This window comes from Mytilus trossulus, chromosome 9 (genome assembly GCF_036588685.1).
Source record: "Mytilus trossulus isolate FHL-02 chromosome 9, PNRI_Mtr1.1.1.hap1, whole genome shotgun sequence".
Classification (NCBI taxonomy): domain Eukaryota; kingdom Metazoa; phylum Mollusca; class Bivalvia; order Mytilida; family Mytilidae; genus Mytilus; species Mytilus trossulus.
In genome coordinates, this window is record NC_086381.1 from 579,109 (window position 1) to 606,310 (window position 27,202).

Here is a 27,202-nt window from a genome sequence, read left to right on the forward strand (position 1 = left end):
TATTTCCGGTGACGAAATAAATGATATGTCCAAATACCGTAATGAGTAAACTTACGTTATAAACAACGACATTCTTTAACATGTGATTTTTGTCGAGCCTTCGACTTTTGTCGAAAAAGCGAGACTAAGCGATCCTACATTCCGTCGTCGTCGGCGTCGTCGTCGGCGGCGTCCACAAATATTCACTCTGTGGTTAAAGTTTTTGAAATTTTAATAACTTTCTTAAACTATACTGGATTACTTCAAAACGTGGACAGAAGCTTGTTTATGATCATAAGATAGTATCCAAATGTTAATTTCGTAAAAATAAAATTCCATTTTTTCCGTATTTTACTTATAAATGGACTTAGTTTTTCTGCGGGGAAACATTACATTCACTCTGTGGTTCAAGTTTTTAAAATTTTAATAAATTTCTTAATCTATCCTGGGTTTGTACCAAACTTAGACAGATGCTAGTTTATGATCAAAAGATAATATGCATAAGGAAATTTTGTAAAAAAATAAATCCATTTTTTCCGTATTTTACTTTTAAATGGACTGCCAGAAAATAACATGTTCACTCTGTGGTTAAATTTAAAAAAATATAAATACTTTCTTTTGCTACTTTTAATTTGTACCAAACTTAGACAGAAGCTTGTTTAAGATCATAAGCTAGTATTTAGCAGGAAATTTTGATAATATTTTGTACCTGTGTATCTGTATTTTACTTATAAATGGACTAAGTTTTCTTCCAGTTAACATTACATAGTCTGCAGTTAAAGTTTTTAAACATTTATTAGATTCATAAACTATCCTGGATTTTTACTAAACTTGGACAGAAGCTTCTTAAAATCAAAAGATAGTATCAAGAGGAATATTTTTATTGATTGTTTTCCTCATTTTGTTGAGCCTGTGAATTTCAGCAAAAGTAGGCGAGACACTGGGTTCCGCGGAACCCTTACACATTTTTTTTTTAGGTAATATTCTATTTGTTTTCTATCTAAATTTAACGTAACAATTTTGAGAAGGAATTTTTTTGGGGGGATTCTTTTGCCCCTTTTTTCAAATCATTGTATTATTTAATAAATACCGCCATTCTCTTTTTATATTTTAAAAAGGCTTTTGATACGGTAAATCACAATATTCTTTTATCAAAACTCAAATTATACAGATGTGATGACCACTCTGTAAAATGGTTTTCATCGTACCTTTCTCAGAGAATGCAAAAAGTTAAGTTAGGAACCACTGAATCAGAATATCAAACTGTGACTTTTGGAGTTCCTCAAGGTTCTATACTTATATAAATGACTTACCATTAACCTTAGAATATACAGAATCTGATCAATATGCTGATGATACAACTTTACATTTGTCATCTAAATCTATTGTAAATTTTAATATGTGTTTGAATAAAGATTTAGACAATGTTATTAAATGGTGTAGAGAAAATGATATGACGATAAATAGCAAGAAATCAAAATGTATGCTTGTTGGATCAGACAGAAAACTGGTAAACTGTAATGAATGTTTATGTGTTTTATCACAAGATAATAACGCTTTAGATAATGTTGAAGTTGAAAAACTTCTCGGAATTCATATTGATAAAAACCTATCATGGTCACTGAATTCAAATTGATAACTTGAATATGCGAAACTATTTCAACCAGAATATATTTGTTAAAAAGGTTGAAACGTGTTTTACCATTAAAGGGTCTTAATCTTTTTTTACAATAGCTATATATTACCCATTATTGACTACTGTTGTACAGAATGGGGTCTTACCACACACATTAATCTGGAGAGGATACATAAGCTCCAAAAACGTGCTGCAAGATTAGTTCTATCTGTTTCTTTTGATTTTCCATTAACAGTAATGTTTATAAAGCTTGCATGGATGACGATAGTTATAAGGATACACTATTTTCAAGCTGTGTTAATGTTTAAGTGTATGAATGGTCTAGCACCTGACTATCTATCTATTAAATTTACTGCTTGTGCTGATCTTAAACTTTATAAATATTGTCTGAGGTCGACAACAACAGGACTTCTTCATGTACCAATACCTAATTCTGATTTTTTAAAAAGAACATTTAAATATTCTGGTCTTATTGCCTGGAATAATTTACCAAATAATATTAAAGAAATAGATAATTTAGATACATTTGAGACCAACTGTTCAAACTATTTTCTAACTGAACAAAATAAAGATGCACGGAACTAATGTATATTTTTTCTTCTACTGAATTCATATATGTGCTTATTCAGTATTTAAGTTGATATATTAAACTGTATTATGTATTTTATTTTGTATGTATTTTTTTCCGATTTCTATTTGTATTACTAGTTTTTGAAGGCCTCATGGAAGATTAACATGTAATTGTTAAATAAAGGCAACAGTAGTATACCGCTGTTCAAAACTCATAAATCCATGGACCAAAAACATAATCGGGGTAACAAACTAAAACCGAGGGAAACGTGTTACCTTCGTTAAATATTTTTTTTTACTATTATTATTATTATTTAAATCCTGAGAATAAATCAAATGACTTTAGAGCCAGGTCCCTAATATAATGCATGGACTTCGATTTCTGATACAAATGAAAAACATATTCAACTAGTTGTTATCAAAGTTTTGATAATAAAAAAAATCATTATTACATCTAGAAGCAGTAGTGGAAAACAATGAAAAGAATTTGTTCGATTTCTGTCCTGGGCCCTATTGTCTACCTCTACCTTATATCAGTGGTAACCGTGTCCTGGGCCCTATTGTCTACCTCTACCTTATATCAGTGGTTATCAATTGCAAATGTATAAAGTTTTGTCTTAATGTTATTTTGTTTTCTTCTTTGGATTTTGTTATCAAATGGATTACTTAGTTGGCTCCTCTAGAAATGTCATCGTCGAATATTTCAATAAATACAGTTCTAATCGAAATCTGAACAAAAGAACAAACAGCCCAATCGGCCAATTTCACCCAATCTGTAGATGTAATCTGAGACTACTATACTACTGTTATAGTAGTCTCAGATGTAATCAACTGCGTGTATATTACATTGCATTTATTGCTGTTCGAATCATTTAACATTCTCATGTGTTCTGGTACTTCAAATTAGTTTATCCGAATTAACATCCTGTTGGATCGAGTCACCACTTATCATAAAAGAATCTTGAATCTTGCCAAAGTCCCATACCAACAAATTAAACCAGAGTGCCGCCCCTTTTTGTTAAATATATATACGGTATTCAGAAATGACAGAAACAAATCAGGAAAAGACGTCAATAAAACGGTAAAAACAACAAATATCATAAATATATCTGTCAAGCTGCATATAGCATGTATAGTACAAACTAGATATAAAACATAAGCAGAATGTGTTTTGATTGCCAATGATGCACAACTATCAATACACCAAAGTTCAATTGAAGTCAGTGGCGGATCTAGACATTTTCATAAGTGGGGGCCCATTGACTGACCTAAGAAGGGACCCGCTCCAGTAACGCTGCAGTGATTCCCTATATCGGTAAGCAACCATTTTTTTCCCAAAAAGGGGGGCCGGCCCCCCTGGCCCCCTCCCTAAATCCGCCTCTGGAAGTGCAGTAAATCAATTGACAACTAATAGTGTTTGGCGAAAGGTGCTTTATTATAATAATGAAATAATATACAGTTATACCAAACATGTTATCAATAAGCAACAATAAACAAGTGTCAATATGAAGCACCTTAACCCAAACGAAGTCGCCAAACAGAAAGGAAAAAAAAGGAAAAAAAACATGTGTGTAATCATGATCCTGTTAAGTCTGACAATTGAATAAAAGAAGGATACCCTTCATACAGCTTGACGTTGTACATGATACATGTAAAACTAAAATTTCATCAACAACATTGTAATTCATGTGTAATTCATGTAATTATTATCTATGACAACAGTGTCAAAATCAGTGCTACATCATACATAATAAAGGCATTTAATAAATATGATCAAATATGGATCATTTCAGTCATAAATAGACACCCTTGTAAATACAGGGGGAGGGGGACTTTTGGACTACACAATCATTGGCACTAGTGATCACACTATTAAACACTACTTAGTCTAGGTGAACTTTATAACTCGCTAATAATGCAAGGAACAAAAAAAATAATATTACTAAACATATCTGCCTCATTGCAAAAGATATTCATAACGAACTTGGGAATGATCAGACACAGTAACACGCCCGCATCTGCAGGGGAATAGAATAGTATTTCTCTTATATCATATAGTACACACCTGAAAAACAGGGGAAGCAATCACACCTGACACTGCAGGGGAATATGATTTCTCTTATATCATATAGTACACACCTGAAAAACAGGGGAAGCAATCACACCTTACACTGCAGGGGAATATGATTTATCTTATATCGTATAGTACACACCTGAAAAACAGGGGAAGCAATCACACCTGACACTGCAGGGGAATATGATTTCTCTTATATCGTATAGTACACACCTGAAAAACAGGGGAAGCAATCACACCTGACACTGCAGGGGAATATGATTTCTCTTATATCATATAGTACACACCTGAAAAACAGGGGAAGCAATCACACCTGACACTGCAGGGGAATATGATTTCTCTTATATCATACAGTACACACCTGAAAAACAGGGGAAGCAATCACACCTGACACTGCAGGGGAATATTATTTCTCTTATATCATATAGTACACACCTGAAAAACAGGGGAAGCAATCACACCTGACACTGCAGGGGAATATTATTTCTCTTATATCATATAGTACACACCTGAAAAACAGGGGAAGCAATCACACCTGACACTGCAGGGGAATATTATTTCTCTTATATCATATACATGTAGTACACACCTGAAAAACAGGGGAAGCAATCACACTATTAAACACTACTTAGTCTAGGTGAACTTTATAACTCGCTTATAATGCAAGGAACAAAAAAAATAATATTACTAAACATATCTGCCTCATTGCAAAAGATATTCATAACGAACTTGGGAATGATCAGACACAGTAACACGCCCGCATCTGCAGGGGAATAGAATAGTATTTCTCTTATATCATATAGTACACACCTGAAAAACAGGGGAAGCAATCACACCTGACACTGCAGGGGAATATTATTTCTCTTATATCATATAGTACACACCTGAAAAACAGGGGAAGCAATCACACCTGACACTGCAGGATCCGAGTTTTAACATTATTATCATTATATTCGGAGTAATCACACAAAAACACGACCGCATTAGCATGCAGTGAAATATGATATCTCTTTAAATTAAACAGTACACACCTGAATATTCAGGGGAAGCAATCACACCTGACACTGCAGGGGTTTCAAAATAATTTCATAATATTTTGAGTAATGTTACTCATAAATATTGTACACACCTGAAAAAAAAACCAGGGGAAGCAATCAGGGGAATATCATCATTATGTATTATAAAAAAAACAAAAAAACAAAAAAAAACCAACATAATAATTGATTATGATATTAGCGATATGCAATAAATTGTTATCTCAATATTCTCCAAATTGATTCACAAAATGGCTACATTTTCCTGCTTGGAAGGAGCTGCAAATTAGATTGCAATTATTATCCTTCAGTTCTTCCTCTAAGGTCCATTTTAAGGGCGGAGACGAGAGTGCGGCCTTGTTCTTCTGAAAACGTATGAGACCAATGTTTGTGACTCCTTTCCACCGAACGCAAAACTTCGGCATGAAAATCCTTAATCTCAGAAAAGGGATATTTTTCGGCAAGATATAACAGATTAATTAAATGCTTTTGTCTTAGCATTGAAATGGCTTGTTCTTCTATGTTGTGCATAATAAATAGTTCACCTCTAACTAGATGTACGAGTCCGAAGTCTTCATCAGAATAACTCAATGATTTGGTTTGGGCATGTTCATGTGGCCATGACACATCGTATTTTACGCGATGATCCTTAGCGGCCCTTAATTGCTTCACCCGACACTGGAAAAAAAATAATGAATTTTCCGTTGCCGTTCTCTGACTGAAGTTTTCCTCAACCAAATGTCAGATATTAAAAGTACATTTTATTATGTACTAATATTTGATTAATTTTTTGTATTTGATGACAATGCCATGGAAAATAAGAGAATTAGGAAACCTCCAGCTTATTTAAAGGATTTCACTTTATCTTCTTATGCAGAATGAGTTTGCATCAGTTTACGAAGTTGGAGATTTAACCTCTGAACACGTGGTTCAACATGAGACTTTTGCACCAAAATCAGATAAAGCAAGTGTTACCGTTCATCCAAAAAATTCCTACGTCTACAAACACAGTGAATGAACTGGATAAAACAATTGAAGAATTAACAATTCAGAACAAAATATTGGAACGGGATCTGTTGTTGGCTGAACAAAACGCGCACCTTGTGGCTAAGAAAACTTTCGGAGTCAATAAAGGACTTCATGTGATAAATCAGATAATGATAGGAATAAGGGCCAAGCCAAAATTAAAGGTAAAGATTTTCCATATCTATTGTTCAAAGACAAACACAAACGTATTAAAGCAGTGTAGAAAGAAAATCTTCCATAGATTTGATTTCTAATGGTCATAAGGGTGAAATATAATCCATTTTGGGTGTAACCATGGCAACAATCTGCATTTCTTAGATACAAAATATAGCAAAAAAGGGGGGTGAACATGTCACAAATGTCTCCAAAATTTGGTCTAAAGGAAAATTTCAAAGAATTACAGTGATACCTTTCCTGAATCCATAGGTTTATATCTATCAAGTGGTCCACAAAAAATCATATGCTTTCCTGCTCCTTTTTCCATAAAATTGAATTGAAAAGATCGAGCGCAAAATCTTTGTTCCTGCATGTAGGTTGTATTATTCTGTTGCGTCTACTATAAAATGAGGGAAAAGATCCCGTCCTGAAGATTGGACTACATGTTTCACTTGCAGAGATGAGATCAACCTAATCAAGAATCTGACATTTTTAGTTGTTACAGAAAAAAAAAACAACAATGTAAAATCCTAAAATGGTTTTATTTCTATATAATGAAATGTACAGTGACATATGTACAGTTTTTATAATAAATACGTTTACTGGAAAGCTGACGATTGTGATTTTGTGATTTTATTAACCAGTAATAACTATCCTCTTATGATAAAATGTTATATTGCATGTATAAACTGTATTCAGCTTAAAAACAAAATACTGACAGCCATTCCTACACAACACAAGGCAACATATGGACTTAATCTTTCACCTGAAAAAAACAACAAATATCATAAATTACAAAAATAATATCCTCTCCTAAACAGTATCATCTTCAATCTCCTCACCTAACCTTTTTATAGATATAAGAAGATGTGGTATGAGTTCCAATGAGGCAACTCTCCAGCCATGTCAAAATTTACACTCATACAACATCTTATTTATAAAGATAGTTTAACAACTTAAATTCACTTTGAATTTGCATTTTGATTATCATGGTTGAGGAATTGAATGTGGTAACTGTTACATCTTTACTTTTTGTTTTGTTGATTATCATGGTTGAGGAATTGAATGTGGTAACTGTTACATCTTTACTTTTTGTTTTGTTGATTATCATGGTTGAGGAATTGAATGTGGTAACTGTTACATCTTTACTTTTTGTTTTGTTGATTATCATGGTTGAGGAATTGGATGTGGTAACTGTTACATCTTTACTTTTTGTTTTGTTGATTATCATGGTTGAGGAATTGAATGTGGTAACTGTTACATCTTTACTTTTTGTTTTGTTTTATATTTCAATTTCTTTTGATACATGTTTTTTAATTTGCATTTGCAAATTGTACTAACAATGAGCTCATCAACACAACTGGCTTCACGGTCATAAAACTTTCGAGCATGATTTTTGTACTCGGTCTCAAAAATCAACCAATCAAGTGCTGGATTTCATGTTTGAGCATGATTGTTGTGCTCCGAGCACTGAGCAACGTTTTGTGCCTTCAGGGCCAGGTCCACAATATGCCACTCTTTTGGAGCAATGATACTAAATTGTGGTTGGATTAGTGTTGTTCAGTTTTTTATTTCTTTTATCAGTACACTTTTTATTGATTATTCCTTATATTTCATTTTTCTGTGATTTTGTAGGTCTATCAAAGTCTTGCACTTTTGAGATGCTCCATTGGTATCTTTTTTAAACTTCTACACCAAAATTCATTTTCAATACTAAATGTTAGCAATGTTCTGAGCAATGTGCCATTTACAAGATAATTACAAATGTATTGAAATTTAAACCTTTTAGGTGGTACCTAACATTACAGGGGGTAACTCTGTAAAATCAGCTAAACGATTTAATTACGTTGTGTTATTAAGGGAATATTAAGCTTCTCAATGATCAAAATTGGTGTTTGTCAAATTGCTATAACCAGTGTAATATTTCTGACAACACGATTGGTTCAAAAATTTTTTAATTTTTATATTTTTGTCAAAGGGTCAAAGTAAATACTTTGTCAAAATTTTATGAAAATTAAACGAGCCAAATTAATTTTAGTGAAAGTGTTGGGTACCACCTTCCTTTTTTATGAAAAAAAGAGGTTTCATTTGACTTGTAAATATATAGAATTCAAAGTTCTTACCTATTCTTGCACATTTCCAAAAGATACCTAAAACACTGAAATAAAAAAAAAATTAAAAATAAAGATTGTGATAAATGTTTGTTTAAATTTATCCAATATAATCCAATAACATGTATGGTCAGGACCATACATTTACGTGTAACATCATACGTTCTGACCATACTTGTCTGGTCGGAACTTACATATATACGTTTACAGTGGGGACTTAATGCGTACGGTCTAATTACTCATATGGTCTGAAACATATCCACAAATAACATGAATAATATGATCTTTTTAAAATAAAATTGCATTAAGTTAAGCATTAGGATATTTTTTCATTTAAAATAGAAAGAATTTGGTGTATATTAATTTGATCACAATTTTAAGACATTTCTGGTTGTAAGTATCAATAAAGGTATTCTGTCTATTTTATTTTGAATTATGAAAAGAAATAAAAAATTGAGGACTCATTGGTGGCCTTTGGCTGTAATCTGTTCTTTGGTCTGGTTTTTGTCTCTTTGGCATAGTCCCCATTTCCATTCTCAATTTTATTGTTGTTGACCTACCCAGTTTTATTTTTGTCCAGTAATCTTGATGCTATTGATCTTATGTATGCACAGGTACAGATAAGAAGTAATACTACTGTCAGAAGACTTTGAAAGTTGAACAGGGCTGACTACAAAATAAAACAAATTAAAGTTAATAAATAAATCAGAATCTATATATTCTAACATGAAAACTTTGGATACATCATGATAAATTCATAAACTTATTTATCATGTTAATACATTTATTGTAAGGCAAAAGCCAAGTCAACCCTGGCTGTCTATTCTAATACAATATTCTCTATAATACAATATAAACGTATATTTTGCGTTAATATTGATTCACTTATAGGGTCTTTGCAAAAGTAGGGAACTAAACACATTAATTTAAAAAACAGTTGTTGGCATGACACAGGTAATGTTCTTCTCATACAAATGTACATTATGTTATGATGGTATGATACTAAACCCCTAACGGGAGGGATTATTCCTGGTATTCATATGATGTAGACATAATCTTTCAATCAGTTTAATTGAGGTCTGGAGCTGGCATGTCAGTTAACTGCTAGAAGTCTGTTGTTATTTATGTATTATTGTCATTTTGTTTATTTTCTTTGGTTACATCTTCTGACATAATACTTGGACTTCTCTTGAACTGAGTTAAAATGTGCATATTGTTATACGCTTACTTTCTACATTGGGCCTAGAGGTACAGAGGGAGGATTGAGATCTCATAAACAAGTTTAACCCTGGCACATTTTTTCGTCTATCCCAAGTCAGAACCCTCTGGTCTTTGTTATAGTCTTGTATAATTTTTAACTTCAGTTTCTTGTGTACAATTTGGAGTTTAGTATGGCATTCATTATCACTGAACTAGTATATATTTGTTTAGGGGCCAGCTGAATGACACCTCCGGGTGCAGGAATTTCTTGATGCATTGAACAGGTTGGGAACAACCCCACTTTCCCGGGGTACCCCCAAATGTAGGGACAAACCCGTAAAACAGGTTCATAAAAACCCGCGAATTATGTTATGATGGTATGATACTAAACCCCTAACGGGAGGGATTATTCCTGGTATTCATATGATGAAGACATAATCTTTCAATCAGTTTAATTGAGGTCTGGAGCTGGCATGTCAGTTAACTGCTAGAAGTCTGTTGTTATTTATGTATTATTGTCATTTTGTTTATTTTCTTTGGTTACATCTTCTGACATAATACTTGGACTTCTCTTGAACTGAGTTAAAATTTGCATATTGTTATACGCTTACTTTCTACATTGGGCCTAGAGGTACAGAGGGAGGATTGAGATCTCATAAACAAGTTTAACCCTGGCACATTTTTTCGTCTATCCCAAGTCAGAAGCCTCTGGTCTTTGTTATAGTCTTGTATAATTTTTAACTTCAGTTTCTTGTGTACAATTTGGAGTTTAGTATGGCATTCATTATCACTGAACTAGTATATATTTGTTTAGGGGCCAGCTGAATGACACCTCCGGGTGCAGGAATTTCTTGATGCATTGAACAGGTTGGGAACAACCCCACTTTCCCGGGGTACCCCCAAATGTAGGGACAAACCCGTAAAACAGGTTCATAAAAACCCGCGAATCTTGGGACCGATGTGAATCGTGTCATTTCATTGAGAAAATCAGAGGAAACACATCATGTCGAGACAAATAGTGAGTACCTTAGAACTTTCCTGTTACATCATAAATATGTCTTAATTGGTTGTCTGGTTAACACTTGACCAGGCTGCTTACATTGCTAACTCTTACCGGAAGTTCGCGTTCATGAAACCTTATCATTAAAATAATGAAAATGTCTTATTTTTTCAAAACATCACTTCGTGGACTGACTATGCACTTCCATATCCACCATGTTGTTGAGTTGCAAGGTCAGGAGATTAAATTAACCAATCAAAATTAAGCTACTTCACCAAAATATTTTCTATAAATATGGAATGCACATTTACTTAAAAGATATGAGTTTTGGCTTTAAATACAACAAGACTGTTGACAATTCCAAATATACGCTTCTTTAATAAATTTCAATGTAATAAAAAACAATAAAGATTGGTTTCATAATTGATGAATTAAAAAACCAACAAAACAACTACTTTAATCATGGTAGAAACTTAGGCAGCAACCATTTGATTTTAGGGGAGGGGCTATGGTTTAGTTTGTTTCCAGTTTTTGGAGAAAAAAATAATTTGTTTTTGATTCTGAGAAAAGACACGGTTTCTAATAAAGTATGTTTAGATAAAGTCATAATGCATTGCAAATGGTTTTATTATACTGTTGTCCTAAGTGTTGAAGACCTTCTGCTGTTGTCTGTTTTATGGTCGGGTTGTTGTCTCTTTTACACATTCCCATTTTCATTCTCAATTCTTTATTTTCATTCCTTGACAAAAAGGTTAATATAATGTAAGTCCATATTGAACATGGGTACCGAAATGACTACATTGAATTTGAGCCGATTTGACTAGAATTCTACTATTATTGCAATAATTTACAGCTATGTCTATGATCAATGCATGTTGCTAACTTAAGTTTGATGATGTCTTTCTTTTCATAAAGTTTTTTGTACCATGTTTTATGTGTCTTGTTTTTTTCCTTAGCACCTTCTCTTAAGATGTAAGGTGCAAACTGTATTTAAAGTTCCCAGTGAACATCAGCTGTCAACCATGTTGACGTGGTAGTGTTTTTGTCAATAAAAGCTCCTTTATGATTTGATGTAGAGATTCTTTTCCTCCAATCGTTAAGGGTCTTACAATTGTTCTTATTCCGGAATAAAAATCCGAGCTTGCTCCGGTTATTACACATCGTCGGATTGACCCTTGACCTCGAGCAAAATGGAGGCGTATGATAAAAAAAATTCAGTCTCTAATTTATTGTAAATATACTGTTATTTATCAAATTTAATGTGAGCATAAGTTACAAACTGAAATAATATTTAAAAATCTTGAGAAACGAGGATCAGATTGATCTCAAAGGTCGTGATACATGTCTTCTAATAGAAAAATGTTGTCAAATCCAACCAAAGCAAAGTGAATTTAGCAAATTTTAGGATAAGCATACAATTTTTGTGACATTATCTTAACTGTTCTTAAGCGGTCATTTATATGTGATAGATATATTTATATGTTATTAATTTTTGTTCTCGTCTAGGTACCTGGTTGTTATTAACTATTAGTATACACCTTATTGCTATTTGTCTGCAATTACTGGATATCACAAATGTTCCCAGAAAATTTTAACGTCAAAAACATACATGTGATTCTTCCGGCGGGAGTCAAAATCTCCCGTTTTTAGGACCCTCTTCCGTCCCTCCCGTTAAAATTCGAAATCTTCCGCTTTTTGAAAATGTCAACCTCGAAAAATTTCAGTACAATTTTTTGTTTACTAAATTGATACTGACAGGGAAAAAGTCCGAGAAACTCGAAATTGATATAGGAAAAGTCCGAGAAAAACGGAAGTTTCCTTCAACTGTTTTGATGTCAAAAGGTAAATAGCCTCGAGTTATCTATGAAGGTGTTAAGGATTAGACTGTATATACAGCAATAAAAGAGTATTGGCAATTACCTGGTGATCAACTAGCAAGTTTAAGACACATGCCTGGATGATTAAAAGTGAAATTCTGACAATGGATTAATTAAAGTTGTATAAACAACGACTTTTTTGTGATGCTGTTAAAACATTAAACAGTTATATTACTTAACATCAAGACAAATATCTTAATGAACTCAAACATAATATGTATGCCTACTGCACTTGTTGCAAAGCTGACTATGGTGACCCTAATGACTTGACCAAACATATGGATACAGCAAACCAACCAGAAAGCTCACAACTCTATCTAGTCAACACCACTGTTCAGTTAGAAGTACCAAAATTGACAAATGACAGAGATACCTTTTACCAACTATATATTATGACTGATCACTTTATCTTCAACTTTATATATAATAAATAAATATTTAAAAACCCCTGATCTTCTATTTCTATCAAGTAAAAATGGCTATGGAGTTATAGAATCATTAACAAAAAAGGAAAATATGCAGTTTAAACACCAAAAAAACCATATCACTATATTATGTATATTGTTCTACTTAAAGAAAAATTTGATTTATTTGCACTTGAATCGGATTAAATGTCAAGCTTTAGCACTTTATCATGTATATTGTTCAAATAGAAATATTTTTTTCAGATTAAAACCAGATATGATACTTAACTAGAGATATGGGGAGCATGAAAACTTCAGCATTTTGTACTTTAAAGTACATATTTATAATCTTCAATGTTATTATATGGGTAGGTTTTGATTGTTGTACATATTTATTATCTTCAATGTTATTACATGTGTATACATGTACATAGGTTGTAAAAAAAGTAAATGTTCATATTTATCATCTTTAATGTTATTACATGTGTATACATGTACATAGGTTGTAAAAAAAGGAAATGTTCATATTTATCATCTTTAATGTTATTACATGTGTATACATGTACATAGGTTGTAAAAAAAGTAAATGTACATATTTATCATCTTCAATGTTATTACATGTGTATACATGTACATAGGTTGTAAAAAAAGTAAATGTTCATATTTATCATCTTTAATGTTATTACATGTGTATACATGTACATAGGTTGTAAAAAAAGGAAATGTTCATATTTATCATCTTTAATGTTATTACATGTGTATACATGTACATAGGTTGTAAAAAAAGTAAATGTACATATTTATCATCTTCAATGTTATTACATGTGTATACATGTACATAGGTTGTAAAAAAAGTAAATGTTCATATTTATCATCTTCAATGTTATTACATGTGTATACATGTACATAGGTTGTAAAAAAAGTAAATGTTCATATTTATCATCTTTAATGTTACTACATGTGTATACATGTACATGATGTACATAGGTTGTAAAAAAAGTAAATGTTCATATTTATCATCTTTAATGTTACTACATGTGTATACATGTACATGATGTACATAGGTTGTAAAAAAGTAAATGTTCATATTTATCATCTTTAATGTTTTAATATGGGTACGTCTAGGTTTTAATTAAAGTTTCAATGATAGGGTTTTAATAGCCTTAATTATCATGACAACTAAAACCTAGAAATTGTAAGATAATACAGGATTTGGATAAAGTACATGTGATACCAATAATTTGACGAGATAAAAAGCAGTGTTGTTCAATTTTGATTCTAACCAAATACATTAAAATATCAAAATGGAAATTTTATATTCTTTCAATTAATTTTTAAGATGAATATATTTTATCCATATTAGCTGATGATTTTTAACTATTTACAGTTGATTGGTTGTGGACTATTTTCTGTTGGTATTTGGATGCAGGTTAACACAGGACCCTACATAAATCTGCTACCCAGCCACTATGTGTTTGGTGCCACAGCAATAATATGTATAACAGGTGTTGTGGCACTTATTATAGGATTTTGTGGCCTAGTTGGTGGTATCATGGAGAGTCGTCTTTGTATGGTTGTAGTAAGTATCTCGACTTGATAATATACAATTAATTTGTGAAGGTATTCAAGGAAAATCATGGCAAGTTATACTGTGAAGGTTTTGTCTGATAGAGAATGAGACTGCACAGTACAATAATGTTTTTTCAATGTGTTCAATAGGAAAAGTACATACCAAAACTTACTTATTCAAATGGAATCGTAACTTGTCCAAAAAAAATCGCATATATTAACTTTTTTTGGATTTTAAGTTGATTCAAAGAGCAAAATGAATAAAAACAATAGAACAGAATTTAAAGTGTTTTTAAAAATATGATTTGAGAACAATGAATCCAGTCATGTCACAGGACTTATGCTCTAGTTTTGATCAATTCCAAAGTCTCATCAGACTGCATGTGAGACGAAGTCTGGTAGACCTGTCAGTCTACACTCATTTGGTTTGTATCCTGGACTTTTATGTTGAAAAATAGTGATTACTATGATTAATGCATTACTAAAATAAGTTTTGTTTTTAATATATATTAAAATGTTTATTCAAAAGCAATAAAAAAAAAGTGCTTTGTCTACTTAAAATCAAATATGATTATTTTTATGAATTTTATGGTCAATGATTTTTTTTTTAAATGTTTGGTTAAATATTTGTCATATTTATTTATTAAGCAACATAATAAGATACGGATACGAGGTACTGGTTTGTCTTGGTCCAGAAATGTCCCCTACAGTGCAGAACTGTACAACTGTCAAGAACATTTTGGATATCATATTCCAGCAAAACTATACCACCCATGAAATTTCCATGAGAATAAATACAATACTAAAAGAAGGACTTATACTTATACAGTATTTAAATTGTGATCATTTTAGAAAATAGATCCACATTTTTGGTCACTCTTCCTGTAATTCAATATTTACTTTTAACTGTTTCATCATGGTTGCAGCATACATTTTGTTCTGTAATTCAATATTTACTTTTAACTGTTTCATCATGGTTGCATCATACATTTTGTACATTAAAACAGTAGGACACATAAGTTAACTAGTAGATAAAACTGCAACAAAAGTGTCTGAACAGAACTGCATATCACTTATTTGTTAAAAAAAATTAACCACTAAACAAATTGATTTCTTGATAAGTCTTTCAGACCTGTCACCTCTAAATCTTGTAAAAATGGTACAAAAATCCCTTCTTTCATGCTATGAATGAGATACAATATCTGAGAAACATATAAGCCTGTAGGCAACTCAATAGAATTTAAATGGAAATGAGCAGCTAGAATTCACTGAACAGCATTAATCAAACAACTGAAACTCACACTAATTTTTGATTCAGCACTCTTGGAATTAGTAGTAGCTAAGTAATGTAAATAAATGCATTAACAAACAAAAAAGAATACATCAAGAATGTGTCTGACATATATACTCCATATCTACATGTTGATGATTTAAGAGTTAAAGCTACTGACATATACTCCATATCTACATGTCTATAATTTAAGACATTTGTAAGAGAGGCCTTTTCTAATTGGTTATTATTATTTACTTTTCTAGTAGATGTTAATATGTCTAAAAAAAAATGTGTTTTCATTCAACATGTTCAAACATATCTTAAAATGTATTCCTATTTTATTTTCAGTATTTTGTGTTTAATATTGTGGTATTTGCTGCAGAAATAACTATTATTGCTATAGGATTCTCAAAGAAATCTCAGGTAATGTACAACACTTACAACAGAAATAACTATTATTGCTATAGGATTCTCAAAGAAATCTCAGGTAATGTACAACACTTACAACAGAAAAGCTAGCCCAAATTTCATCAGAAAAGTAACTTTAACTATGGTAATATCAGAACTTACACCTGTTAATGTAAAACTAAATGTTAAATGAAGCTTATAGGCAATGTTTATACAGTTAATTACCACAAAACTCATTTAAGTATGAATTAAGTGGCATCACTTTTACCTTCCTTGAGTTATGTCCCTTTATAATGTTGTATGTAAGCCGGGGCATCATCTGTGTCCCATGGACACATTCCCCATTTATATTCTTTTGGTTGTTCTCATGAAATATTGTATGGTGTCAAAACTTTATTCTGAAGAAATTGAAATTTTCCATTTGGTTTGATTGTGTTTCAACTACATAAATGGGGTATGATATATCTTTCTAGATAACATTCATGTGACCTCTGACATAAGGGTCAAACTATTTGATTTGATGGGATAGATTTGTGTCCAAAAAATAACTTATTACTCCACATTTTTGGGGTTTAGATATAAGGTACACAGGTGCTCTAACCCAAGACGGTGTGTAACTTGTGAGTCATTATACCCCCGCTTTAAAAAAGGGGGATATACTGTTTTATCTCTGTCTGTCCTTCTGTCAGTCAGTCAGTCCGTCCGTCCCATGAATATTTTTCGTCGCATTTTTCTCAGGAACTGCAATACAAGGGTTTCAGGGTTTATCTAAGTCAGCTATACCGTGTGATGGTTTTCAGATTGATCACTTGACAACTTCCTGTTTACCGAACACTTGTATGATTTTACACATGATAGCCAAGTTGAAAATTTTCGTCACATTTTTCTCAGGAACTACAATACAAGGATTTTTGAAATTTGGTTTCAGGATTTATATAAGTCAGCTATACGTGTGATGCGTTTTCAGATTCATCCTTTTTTACACTATAAATATTATCCACTTGCGGCGGGGGTATCATCAGTGAGCAGTAGCTCGCAGTTTCACTTGTTGAATCTGATTTAAGGAATATGGGTCAAATCTTTTATAAAATAGGCTGTTTTCCCACACCTAAACCATATGCATTGTGAATTGGCAAGACAAGACCTTTATGTCTGGAGGTTGTGGCTGGGGTATACCTGTTCACACACTCTAATCAGTAATTGTTAAATATCTTGAATTCATTCATTAGGAATACATTTTGATATCATAGTTTTAGTCTAAATAGCTGTTTCTTCTTATGTATATGATTTTTTATAATCAAACCCGGTTGTAAAATTTGAAAAGAATCAGCTTCATATGTATAGGAGGAAGAATTTGAGGTCATTTTTCTTTAGGAAAACCTCCACCAATTCTAATTTTTTTAAGTCATAGATATAAGCTTTGAATGAATTGTTAAGAGCATGAAGAGTTTTTATATGATGGAGATATTCTTGTATTACAGCTACAGTCTTTTGTGAAGGAAGAGTTAATGTATAGTTTAGAGTTTAGTCATAATCCTGACATCCAATCAAACAAAAGGGAAGGTGTAGATAATGTTATAGATTACATACAACAAGATGTAAGTAATTAAAATGTCTGTTTATCCAGTGTAAAGTATACATGTCTGTCTTGCAAGATTCATTTATGTATATGTATTTATCATATATTTGTTTAGTATAAAATACAGCTATTTTGTATATCTAATAAAGGTTCTTTTTTCCAGTCTGTATCACCTACCCTGTATCGCATACCCCGTATCGCATACCCCGTATCGCATGGTAAAATCCGTATCGCATCCCTTTTTTTTTTTTTTTTTTTTTTTATACATCAAGTCAGTTTTTTAGTTATTTTTGCTTAGAAAAAATTTCCAAAAAATAGGTCAATTTTTTGAATGACGTCATTGTTTGGTATGTAACGTCACGAACGTTAAGTTTTCATATTCTATGTGACGTCATGAACATTACGTTTTTAAAACATATTTTTTGGTACACTAAATGCAACTATAAACATACAAAACACTCAAATAAATACAATAATAAACAAAATATTTAAAACAACAGATTGTAAGGTAACCCAGGTGCTTCGTATAAATAATTGAGCAGTTTTTTTAAGGCTTTGAAACAAGAAAAAAGCAGAACTGAAGGTAACCCAGTGCTATGGATCAGAAAACAGTTCATATAATATAATACTCTTCTGTTGAAATATATGATAAAGCGTATAATACATGGCAAAATCCGTATCACATGCCGTATCACCCTCGATCAATATCATCCCTCGGGCCTAAAGGCCCTCGGGCTGATATTGATATCTCGGGATGATACGACATATGATACGGATTTTGCCATGTATTATTCTCTATATATTATGTATTGCCATAGCATGTTCTATATGCTTTTGCAAATAAAATTGATTCATTCATTCATTTGACATTAATCTCATTAAATGGATCATTGATCATGATTATGAAATACTAGCAGTAAAACCTGAGTATAAGACCTTCAATATAATTCCATCATGACAAGTTATTTATTTTGTTTTATATCAGGCTAGACATTTTACAGTGTGTCCTCTTGTATAATCTTTTCTCTTTTTTTTGTCTCCAACTCCGCCATAGTGGAGGAGGCATTAAGTTTTACCCTTGTCCTTCCGTACTTATGTGCATACTCACAAACATACATTCTTTTTCCCAAAGTTGGTTTCCGTACTCTTACAGTACTTAAGTTTGCCTCAACCAAATGTTATAAAACATATACACAATGCTTATTTAAGTTATTTCCACAATACATAGATCAAGTTTGAAATTTGGTGGTGTCGCTTAAACTGTGCTCGAGTTAATATTACAAAAGGGAAAAATATTGAATTTGTTGTTTCCTTTATCTAATTTAGTTTGGCTCAACCAAATTTTTGAATCATATACACAATGCTAATACCACTAAATACAGATCAAGTTTGAATTGGGATAGTGTCCCATTTACCATTCTTCAATCATGTCCCTTTATAAATTGATATGCAAGCAGGGGCATCAACTATCTGTCTCTATTACCACTTAATTATTAGTGAGTTGTCAATAGTTTACCTCTGCACCACATGATTCAATTCAATTCAAAGCTTTATTTATAGTCGGCATGTCACATAACAAATAAACATATGCTCTCTGAGCTTTTATAACCGACATGATGGTCATATATATTTCTAATTCCTCTGCACCACATGATGGTCATACATAATTCTGATTCCAGCTGAAATGTTGTGGTATAAACAATTACACAGACTGGTTTAACCATCCTGCATGGCCAGGGAAGAGTTACGTTACCGATTCCTGCTGTTTACATGAAGGGGAGGAGTGTGGCAAATCTTCTACTGCTGTGTGGTTCCGTAGGGTAAGTATGTACTGATAGATTTCTCCGTTATTCATAGTACCCTTCGAAAGCTGCGAGGGAACAGTGAAATCTGTGTACACTCCCTTTCAGGATTAGATGTGTCACTAATGTATATATACAACAATATTTACAAGGACAATCCCCACCCCAACACAAAGGGAGTACTAAGACACCCGGAAGTCTGTTATTATGGCGGAGGAAGATGAATTTTGATTGTCCTCAATGTTGATGAGGTTATTGGGTTATTGCATGAAAATGGGGAATATTGTTTCGAGTAGAATTTTATATTGCACGAGCTTGGGAGTGCAATATATCTTCTACAAGGGACAATATTCATGCAATAACCCTTTTATTGTATAGTAATATAATATTTGAAAGTAAAACATTGGTTTAAACTAAAATTTTGTCGTTGATAACGTCATGAATTTTGAAGATTTATTGCACTAGTTTTGAAGATTTATTGCACTAGTTGCACGCTAACTTTTGTTTACTTTCTGTGGGAAATATTATATTGCTATACAATAATATATTTTACAGGGCTGTAAGGAAGAAATAATTTATATTGTTTTTTATAGACTGTAAGGGAGAAATAATTAATATTGTATTTTATAGGACTGTAAGGGAGAAATAATTAATATTGTATTTTATAGGACTGTAAGGAAGAAATAATTTATATTGTTTTTTTATAGGACTGTAAGGGAGAAATAATTAATATTGTATTTTATAGGACTGTAAGGGAGAAATAATTAATATTGTATTTTAAAGGACTGTAAGGGAGAAATAATTAATATTGTATTTTATAGGACTGTAAGGGAGAAATAACTGATATTGTATTTTAAAGGGCTGTATAGGAGACATAATTAATATTGTATTTTACAGAGCTGTTAGGGAGAAATAATTAATATATTGTATTTTACAGGGGTGTAAGGAAGCAATAATTAATATTAATGTATGTGAGAAATAATTAATATTGTATTTAACAGGGCTGTAAAGGAGAAATAGATTATTGGTTTATACAGAATATGACTGCTTTAGGGATATCTGCTTTAATGATTATTGTGTTACAGGTAGGTTTGTCTTGAATTCAGATATTTTCATAATTTGCTGATAAGTGAATCAACATTACACTTTAACTAATTGCAAGCAAGCCTGTACAAGTTTTGAATTTCACCATTACAATCCACCATACATCTTTGAATAGGTGGCTCCAACATGGTCAAATATGACATGACCCTTTCAGGGGAGAGGTGTGTTGTTAAAAGTAGTCCTGTCAAATTTGCATAGAAGTGACCTGGCTAAGATAGTTTTTATCTCAGAGATAAATTAGTGGTAATTTTCTATATGTTTTTTATTTTGAAATCATTTTTCCCCGATTGTTACAAATACCTCACTTTTTTATTCATAATTCTTATCAATCAGAATATCTTTCTTATAGAAGTATTCTCTGAATTTGTGTAACAATTCTTTGGAAATGACTCATATGCATTAAATGATCATGATTTAACAATAAATTTAGCATTTCTTTTCTATATTTATGTCATTTTTTTTCACAAAATTAGCCCATATAATCTTGCTACATAATGAAGCCATATGTCATTTTCAAGCTTATATTAAAATTTAGGGGAGAAATTATCTTTTCCATAAATATGTCACATTGCAACATTGAGAAATAAACCATTACATTATTATCTCCCCTTTAACTGTTGTAGTTATCTCCCCTATAACTGTTGTAGTTATCTCCCCTTTAACTGTTGTAGTTATCTCCCCTTTAACTGTTGTAGTTATCTCCCCTTTAACTGTTGTAGTTATATCCCCTATTACTGTATCAACAGTTGACAATGATGAGGTTAAACTTGAAACTTAAAAAACAATTGTTCCTAATTTTACCTTAGTTTAAAGCCAGTACTAAATTAGATAAGTCTCACACTGATATATTATATAATTGAGAATGGAAATCGGGAATATGTCAAAGAGACAACAGCTAAAGGCCACAAATGGATCTTCAATGAAGAAAGAAAATCCCACCTCAGCCTCAGCCTCATACTTAACTCTAAAACATAAAAATGAACAAAAATTAAAAAAAACGTACTAAACTAACAACCCTCCCCTATATATCTAGCCAATGTAGAATAAATAAACACACAGTATACACACAGTAAGACTCATTTTAAAAGAAGTTTAAGTCCGATGTCAGAATAGGTAACAGAAGAAACTAAGCAAAATGACTATGCTTTCAAGGAAACTACCAATTTAAAATGCCATTGTGCTATTTGAAAACATTTAGGAGAAGGTGGTTAAGTCCATCTGTAGTGGAAAGTTTTCAAGATACTAAATATTTGACCTTATATGTCATTTAGCAGGGTGCTTTTTTGGATAGGGTATGGAATTTCATTCTTGAAATCTTATAAGTCAGTGATATTGCTTGCCTTAAATTAATTGAGAATACAGGCTTTTTCCCCTGGCGAAGAATCCAAATTGGAAAAAAAATGGCTTAAAATTATTCCCAAAATGACAACTTTTTCCCATAACAGTCTCAATAGTAGTTAATTCAAACTGAAAAACACTCATTTATACATTTTTCATTCCTAAAATTACTATATGTGCAGGTTTAAGGGTCTATTTATGTATCCTCACTGACAAAAAGGGGTCTTATTTCGAAGCAGGGTTTTACTCTTGAAAGGGTTTATGCTAAATTTCCCAATTTAATGAAAAATACACATATTTTCCCAATAAAAAGGGTAGAGGTAGTTTTGAAAAAAAACGACAGTATCACTGTAAGTCATTACTAACTGTTAACCAACTTATTTTTTCTATTATATATTTTGACAGGTTTGTACAATGGCAGCTTCACTATGTTTATGTTGGGGCTTCAGGGAAGATAAGTTCAGGAATTAAAGACTTGACAGTGTTAGAATGTACCAGGAAACACAATGTATAATAAGCTTTAGCACAGAAACAGAAGTCAAGAAATCCTATTTAGCTTTAAATATATCGGCCACACAAACACATTTTAGCCTAGACTTGATGGATTATTGCTCATGGAGTATTTTATTTGACACCAGTGTTGTCTATAAAAATCTGCTCACCGCTTTCTGTAGGTTATATAAAAACAGTTATTTTCTGCTGAATTCAAAGCTGCTGCTGTTTTTAACAAGCTACAGGGAGCTGTTTTTCACAAACTACAGGGAGATGTTTTTTTTTCTTAAAATCAATGGAACCATTATTTACTATGAAATATCAAACCAAATGCTGCAGGGACAGTATCAATTATAATTCAGATAGTGTGTATCAGCAGCTAACTTTTTTTTATGATTAAATCTTGTGAGAGGAAATATTTGGTTTACTTATGACACTGCTTTACTTTTGAAGTAGTTATATAGTCTATTCCAATTGTATGAATATCTCCACCAAAGTTGTTTTTTTATTCATTCCCAATTGTACCAATATCTCCACCAACATTGTACTTATAAAGATGTATATATGAACCACTTGCGGGTTGGTAATTTAAAGTATGACTTTTTTATTTAGATAAGATGATTTATGGCTAGATTTGATTTCTAAATGTATCCAAGAATCACTGGTTCATTACTTTGTCATTGTCTTTGTGACCATGGTGACAGAGAAATTTACTTTGTATTTAATTTTTTTTTAGCTTTTATTAGCTTTGTTAAATGATTGAGAACTCATTAATGAGACCTGAGTGAGGAAAGAATCAATTTTCGTTAATGAACAAAAATAGAGTCCATCAAATGTTTTATTTCAGGCTAGTCTTGCATTAAAATTTTTGGTTTACTTTCTTCACGTGTTAATGTCATTTATAGAAGCAAAAGCTATTATTATTATTATCCGACTTATTGTTTTGAAAAAATATATATTTCCTATATACTTTGTTCATATGTAAGTTTTAAAACATGTACTTAAAACAGAATCTCTAGTCCCATTTTAATCACTCATCAGTTTAGATGCTATTAATACAGGTAGATGAAACTTACTTAAATGAAGAGATAAATGAAAAATGAACAATTTGAGGCTAAATTTATAAGGATCCAATGCCGTCAGTCAGCACAAGAGGCAAAGAAGCAGAGCATCCACTTCCTTCTTAATTTAATTTCGGGATTTTCTAATTCACTTGATGTAGTTGGATGAGGAACGATCCAAATGGTTCATTTACCTGTTTCTGATGCATTTTTGGGGTATTTTTGTTTAATAAAATTTAAATATACTTGTATATATAAAGACAAGTAAACAAGGTCAAATTTTGTTCATACAGATGTTAAAACCTTTATTATCTGTTGTCATGTTGAGCCAAGCTATCATATTATTTTAGATTTAACCGCTTTATAGATTTGCAAGTTACATTCATTTTCTACCTGAGTTGATGTGATATCTTGAGAAAGGGGCAGGCATTTAATATGAGTTGGTACAATACAGGGACTTTCTATACTAATAATAGGACTGGTCACTTATAACGATGTCTATACAAATTATCAGACTTATCTCGGCCGTAGCTGATCATGATGTCATGTGACTTTTTAGCAAATCATTTCACATATACAAAGTGTTCTTCATTTTTTTATGTTCAAGTTTAACAAAAAACGTTTTTTATGAAATTTTATACATTTTGTCATTGCAAAATTTTGTTTTTAAAACTTTGAGGTATTTGTTCATTGAATTTTCAGTAGCCGCCATCTTGTTCAATATATATTTCCATTTTACACAACTGGGATGTTTTTTAAAAAGTTTAATAATTCATCATTCTTTCAAAATCTTATATTTTTTGTCACCGTAAATGGCTATTAATCAGATTTTATATAAACAACCAATAATAATTATATTATTACAATGAACTGTGAAATACGCAAATAACTACTCAGCCTTGTATATCAGAGATACGAAACTAAGTTTATTGATGGGTGGTAGCTTTAAACAGATGGCTTAGTAATCAGTTAAAATCAATAGACGAGTACTGTTTGTATAGAAAGTCCCTGTACAATGTACATGATGTAACTGTTTAAGCTTTAACTGAATCTCTCTTACATAATGCCATTGTGAACCTCTTGTTTTATTGATTGATCCAACTAATTTAGGGGTCTAAATGGCAAAGCATGAATCTCACTTTGTCTGTACAAAAGTGGAGTTGAGTATCATTTGATAAAGTCTGCTTTTTTTCAGGATAATCCATCAATTTGCCATAAATAACAGTTTCTGAGTATGTCATCATCCTGTAAACAATTAGCTATGTTGTGTAACTTTTGTATTGCTGATTAACCTTAGGGACGACATTAAAAGTTCAATGAAGGATAAAACACTTAATTCACATAGTTTTTTCACTGACCCCCCCCCTTCTTAACTTAATTTTGGGAAAATTGATTTACCTAAATCAATTTTGGATTAACAAAACTTGCAGCAATGTTAACCCCCTCCCACCCCAAACTATTTGATTTAGTGTTTTTTTTTAATCCTACATTGATCTTTTGATGTCGTTCTTAATGTACCTAAGAAATATTATATTATTAAGATGAGGGTAGTAGCCATATGTTTATCAATCTTTTAGCATGTAATACACTTTGTTTAAGTATTTCTTTTTATAATATTGACAAGTAAAATATATAAAGTTTGCCTAGAAGTTAGTGCCAATACATATAATGTAGTTTTATGATATTTTTAGTAGTTTTTGATACAAGGTTCTTTTATTGACACATTGTCATTAAATTATTTATTTCAACACAAATATAGATTAGGTGTTATATATTATTTTTTAAAACATCTTTGTTTTAGTATTTTAATTTTATTTTTAGCCTGCATATCAAAAAATAAATTACGAAAATCAAAAAAGGGATTAATTTTGCACTTCGTGTGACCACTGCAATTCTAGTCACAAATATTTCATTTAACTTTTCTACTTATTTGATTTGTACTGGTATTGTAATTGCAAGAGACACATTTAAATTAAATATCTGCAGAAATCTTTAACTATCAAAATAAGAGATAGGCCCCAAACATGATGTTTGAGTAGTATATGTAGTAAGCTAAGCCACACCAAACACCATGCTAATATGTAGGCAACATCTTCATAGATTTGATTTCCAATATTTGAAATGATGAAATATAAGCTTTTTCTTTGTGTAACCATGGTAACAATCTGCATTTTATTTATACAAAATATTTCAAAAAGGGATTTGAGAATGTTAAAATAAGTCCCAAAACTTGGTTCAAAGTATAATTTCTTTCCATAAGAATGATATTTTTCTAAAATCGTTAACATTTATTTTTCAAGAGGTACATGTAAAATAAAAATCTGATGCATTTCACCTCATTTTGCCCTAAAATTGAATTGAAAAGTTTGAATCTCAAATATATATTTGTTGGAAACACTATTAAAAATAGTTTTTGATTAAGAATTTTGAATATATCCATCATCTCCTTTCATTTACACACTTAAAGTGTATTTATTGTAATCAGAAAGTATAAAAGAATGTTTGGTTATATTGATGTGATCACTTATCTGCTTGTTTTATAGTCAATTGTGTTGCTTACTTTATCAAATTATTATTCAAGGCCAGTACTTAACGGATACAAAAAATAAAGACTGGAAAGAGAGAAGAAATCTCATTGTATAATTGCCAGTGAAATAATGATTAATGTATATCAGGAGTTGTGTCATATAGAAATCTACCTTATACCTTATATGAATATCAATACATCTGTTATAATAATATAAAAAATTCTTTTATTAAAGTGGGTAAACACAGTTAGTTACAACAAACTAAACTGCCCTGAGGCCCTCATGTCCTATTTCATGTTGAAAAAATCTCTATACCAAGCAAGTTGGTAACTGTTTGAATAATTAGTTGTTTCAGCCCAAATTTCAACTTTCATTTTATTCATTGTATTTGATTGTTCCAAAATGAATGGAAGTTCCATACATATTTATATATGTGTGTGCACTCACATACGGTTGATTTCTTTCTGATGCAGCTTAAATATTATGATGATTAAGAGATCTTGTAGAACATGTATAAAGAAGTTCTGGTAGTTGTTAAATATGTATATCTCTCAGTACTTATTAACAGTAAACATGGTTCATTAAGAGATCTTGTAGAACATGTATTAAGAAGTTCTGGTAGTTGTTAAATATGTATATCTCTCTCAGAACTTATTAACAGTAAATGTGGTTTATGGTTGTAGGTTTGTTTATAAGCTTTAAATTGCTGATTTCCTTATATGTTATCAAAGTATCAGTTTTATACAGATTTATACAAGAAATAAAGTCTTAACAAAGGTTTTGTTTTCTTTTTCTTTTTTGATAACTTAAAAATTCAGTTAATCACAGTGAGGAAATCTAGACAATGTTGTAAACACACATCCTAACTTATTGTTTTTTATTACCTTAGATAAGTTCATTAGATTTTCCCTTTGAATTGTTTCACATTATTTAATCTATGGAGATTATATTCTTTTTATGGTTTCTCTACCATGTGACGGT

General features: G+C 31.4%; 1 protein-coding gene across 2 annotated transcripts; it reads left to right on the top strand.

Moving 5' to 3' along the window:
* The first annotated feature begins 11,901 nt into the window (after window positions 1-11,901).
* LOC134684256 (tetraspanin-9-like) lies at window positions 11,902-26,998 on the top strand. Of its 2 annotated transcripts, none has more exons than XM_063543520.1 (8): window positions 11,902-12,017; window positions 13,332-13,435; window positions 14,455-14,646; window positions 16,258-16,332; window positions 17,799-17,915; window positions 19,576-19,716; window positions 20,700-20,783; window positions 22,546-26,998. In XM_063543520.1, exons 2-8 carry the CDS (start codon window positions 13,364-13,366, stop codon window positions 22,609-22,611), a joined length of 747 nt encoding a protein of 248 aa, XP_063399590.1. In that variant the 5' UTR covers window positions 11,902-12,017; window positions 13,332-13,363; the 3' UTR covers window positions 22,612-26,998. The 2 variants fall into 2 exon arrangements, with proteins under 2 accessions (XP_063399590.1, XP_063399591.1); XM_063543521.1 differs by having other exon boundaries at window positions 11,940-12,047.
* The last annotated feature ends 204 nt before the right edge of the window (window positions 26,999-27,202 follow it).

Bases quoted from the DNA above. Each gene is read 5' to 3' on its own strand.
- LOC134684256 (XM_063543520.1), top strand. From the start codon at position 13,364: ATGGGGAGCATGAAAACTTCAGCATTTTGTACTTTAAAGTACATATTT. The intron at 14,647-16,257 runs GTAAGTATCTCG...TTTTATTTTCAG, and splicing joins GTCGTCTTTGTATGGTTGTA to TATTTTGTGTTTAATATTGT. The intron at 17,916-19,575 runs GTAAGTAATTAA...TTCTGATTCCAG, and splicing joins TAGATTACATACAACAAGAT to CTGAAATGTTGTGGTATAAA.